Consider the following 2,500-nt stretch of genomic DNA (forward strand, 5'->3'; position numbering starts at 1 on the left):
CCCAATAGTAAGAGGCAAAGGCACCAGCCAGCACGCACATTCCAAGAGCAATGATGAAATTCATCACCCAAAACCAACCAAATAAATGGTAGATTTGCATTCGAAACAAATTCCTGTGTACAGAGAATAAGAAAGAATACTTCCAGGAACAATTAGCTTTTACGTTAAAAGTCGCACCCAACAGCGTAACGTGGGAATGCAAGTTAACGTGTAACTATCCAATCCATCCTCTACCTCTGAAATGACTATTATCGACAATTCCTAAGTTTATCTAAATTGATTATCGTCAATTTAGGACGCCTGGCGTTTGATAGGGATTATAGGAAATTAGTATCTATTTTTAAAATCCGAACTCCAATGCCTAAACTCGCTGGACTCGAACCTGGGAATGTTCGACTAATAACCCTTTCACTTAACCACTAGACTACCGCATCGCTAACTGCCAAAACATTTTTTTTAATGTGTCGATATATTTTTTCTTCCACGTGGCACGTGCAAAAAAATATATAGTTAGCGATGCGGTAGTCTGGTGAAAGGGTTATAAATTGAACATTCCCAGGTTCGAGATTGACGAGTTAAGGCATTGGGGTTCGGATTTTAAAAATAAATATTCATTCCACATAATCCCTATCAAGCGCTAAGCGTCCTAAATTAACGATAATCAATTTAGAGAAACTCAGGAATTGTCGAGAATCGTCATTTCAGAGGTAGAGGATGGGATGGACTCTAATGTCATGCGCCTCTAGTTTCAAATGCAGCTACAGTATTGATGAATAATTGTGTAACGCCCTAGCAAAAGTAATAACGAAAGACAGAAGTGCTCCTCTCACTTATTATTTGACAATTTAAGGACGGTGCCTACTAATTCAAAGGTTTACGGAATATGCGGGAAAAGCAAATTTTAACAAGTGTTATTGTAGTCCAAAAAGAAAAATGCGGGTAACCACGCATTTTTCAAAGATAATTAATCAACAATATTTGTGTTTGTCTCTGGAAAATGAACGGTAACCCCAATTTTCTTTTTGGATACCAAGAGAAGTTCTGCTTTCTCCGCATAGTTTAAAACCGCGCAAAAATATCCCTGTCTTAATAAGCACCCCCCATAAGAAACCCGAGTATCTCGAGATAAGCAGAACGAATGCGCAATAACAATAGTAGGCACCGTCCTTAATCAATAGCGAGCTTACGCAACATTTTTAGACGAGTTTTTAAGGACGGTGCCTACTATTGTTATTGCGCATTATCTCGAGATACTCGGGTTTCTTATTGACGAATCATGTTGGTGCCATTCTATGAAGTCTGTCATTAGGTTTGTTAAACAAGATAAAAATAAATAAAAATAAGTAAATGAAACTAACAATCTACAAATACCACACAAATATGTTCATACACTGTGCATGTATTGTAAGTCAGATGTTCACTTTTGTCAGCTTTCGACAATGAAGACCTCATCTTTTAAACCTGGAGGGCTGCTTTAACAGAACAGCCAATAATAGTTTTAAACCCATAAAGCCAACCAGGAAAGCTTACTCATCGCTGGTAAAATCCACAAAATTGCAGGTTTTGTTGATGACTTCACTTGAAATACTATTCAGTTGTTCTCCCTCTCCCTAAAATTAATCAAAATATTTGAGAATGATTGTAGATGTGATAGACTTAAAGTGCTACTATGACCAAAAATCAATTCTACTTTTTCTTTGTATTTCAAAACTATGTTGACTGAACTCTAAGTGACTGACGTTTTAAGCCTTCATTTCAAAAAGCCACCTTTTTATTTTGACTGGAATTTTTTTTAATTTAAAGGGGCTAGGTCACGCTATTTAAGGCAAGTTTGTTTAATTTTGTTAATTATGAGCTCTAAACGTCAAATTGGCAGAGGAAGAGTCTTCCATTTGCAAAATCACGGCCACATAACAACTGAGAATGATTTTCCAGCTGTGTAAATGACATTTTGATATAGACTGATATAAATTTGAAAAAAGGTGGGCCGACGTTTTTCAAATTTACCCGAATTCAATCCATTTCAATCTTCCCCAGTTTTGTCCATCCACGTCCCTTCTTGGCTTCCCTGTGTTTTGTTAGAGTTCTTCTATAGTTTTGAACAGTTATTTTGATATTTTAGTCAATTCTATGACCATTCGATCAGTGCTAAAATTGCCTAAAATTGCGTGACCTAGCCCCTTTAAGGACCATTAATTTTCGCTTTTCGTTACACCAATTTTCTTTCTGTGGTAACAACCATAAACTTTCCTGTTAATGTAGTTCAGGGAAATTACTTGTAAATATTCATACTTTGTTAATAGAAGAAACAATTCTTGGCATCCTTATTGTTATTATTGCGTGACCTAGCCCCTTTAATGGTCCGCCATTACTAACTTTAAAATCCTGAGAGAGCTGGATAAAGGATAAGATGACGTCAAAGACTCACTAGTTTAAAAATGCAATGCGTTTGCACGTGCATAAATTAATATGAAGCATCAGAATTCTGAGCTTTCAGACT

General features: G+C 36.4%; 1 protein-coding gene across 2 annotated transcripts in view; it reads right to left on the minus strand.

Moving 5' to 3' along the window:
• LOC137993469 (choline transporter-like protein 4) overlaps nucleotides 1-2,500 on the minus strand; it is a 54,326-nt gene that overhangs the window by 14,015 nt on the left and 37,811 nt on the right. For both annotated transcript variants that reach the window (XM_068839340.1, XM_068839341.1), the window contains 2 exons: nucleotides 1,531-1,610; nucleotides 1-113 (listed from right to left, as the gene is read on the minus strand). The exon at nucleotides 1-113 is cut by the window's left edge and continues 17 nt beyond it. In XM_068839340.1, coding sequence (XP_068695441.1) covers nucleotides 1-113; nucleotides 1,531-1,610 — 193 coding nt within the window. The remainder of the gene's footprint in view (nucleotides 114-1,530; nucleotides 1,611-2,500) is intronic.

The sequence above is a fragment of the Montipora foliosa genome, chromosome 2 (genome assembly GCF_036669935.1).
Source record: "Montipora foliosa isolate CH-2021 chromosome 2, ASM3666993v2, whole genome shotgun sequence".
Taxonomy (NCBI): Eukaryota; Metazoa; Cnidaria; class Anthozoa; order Scleractinia; family Acroporidae; genus Montipora; species Montipora foliosa.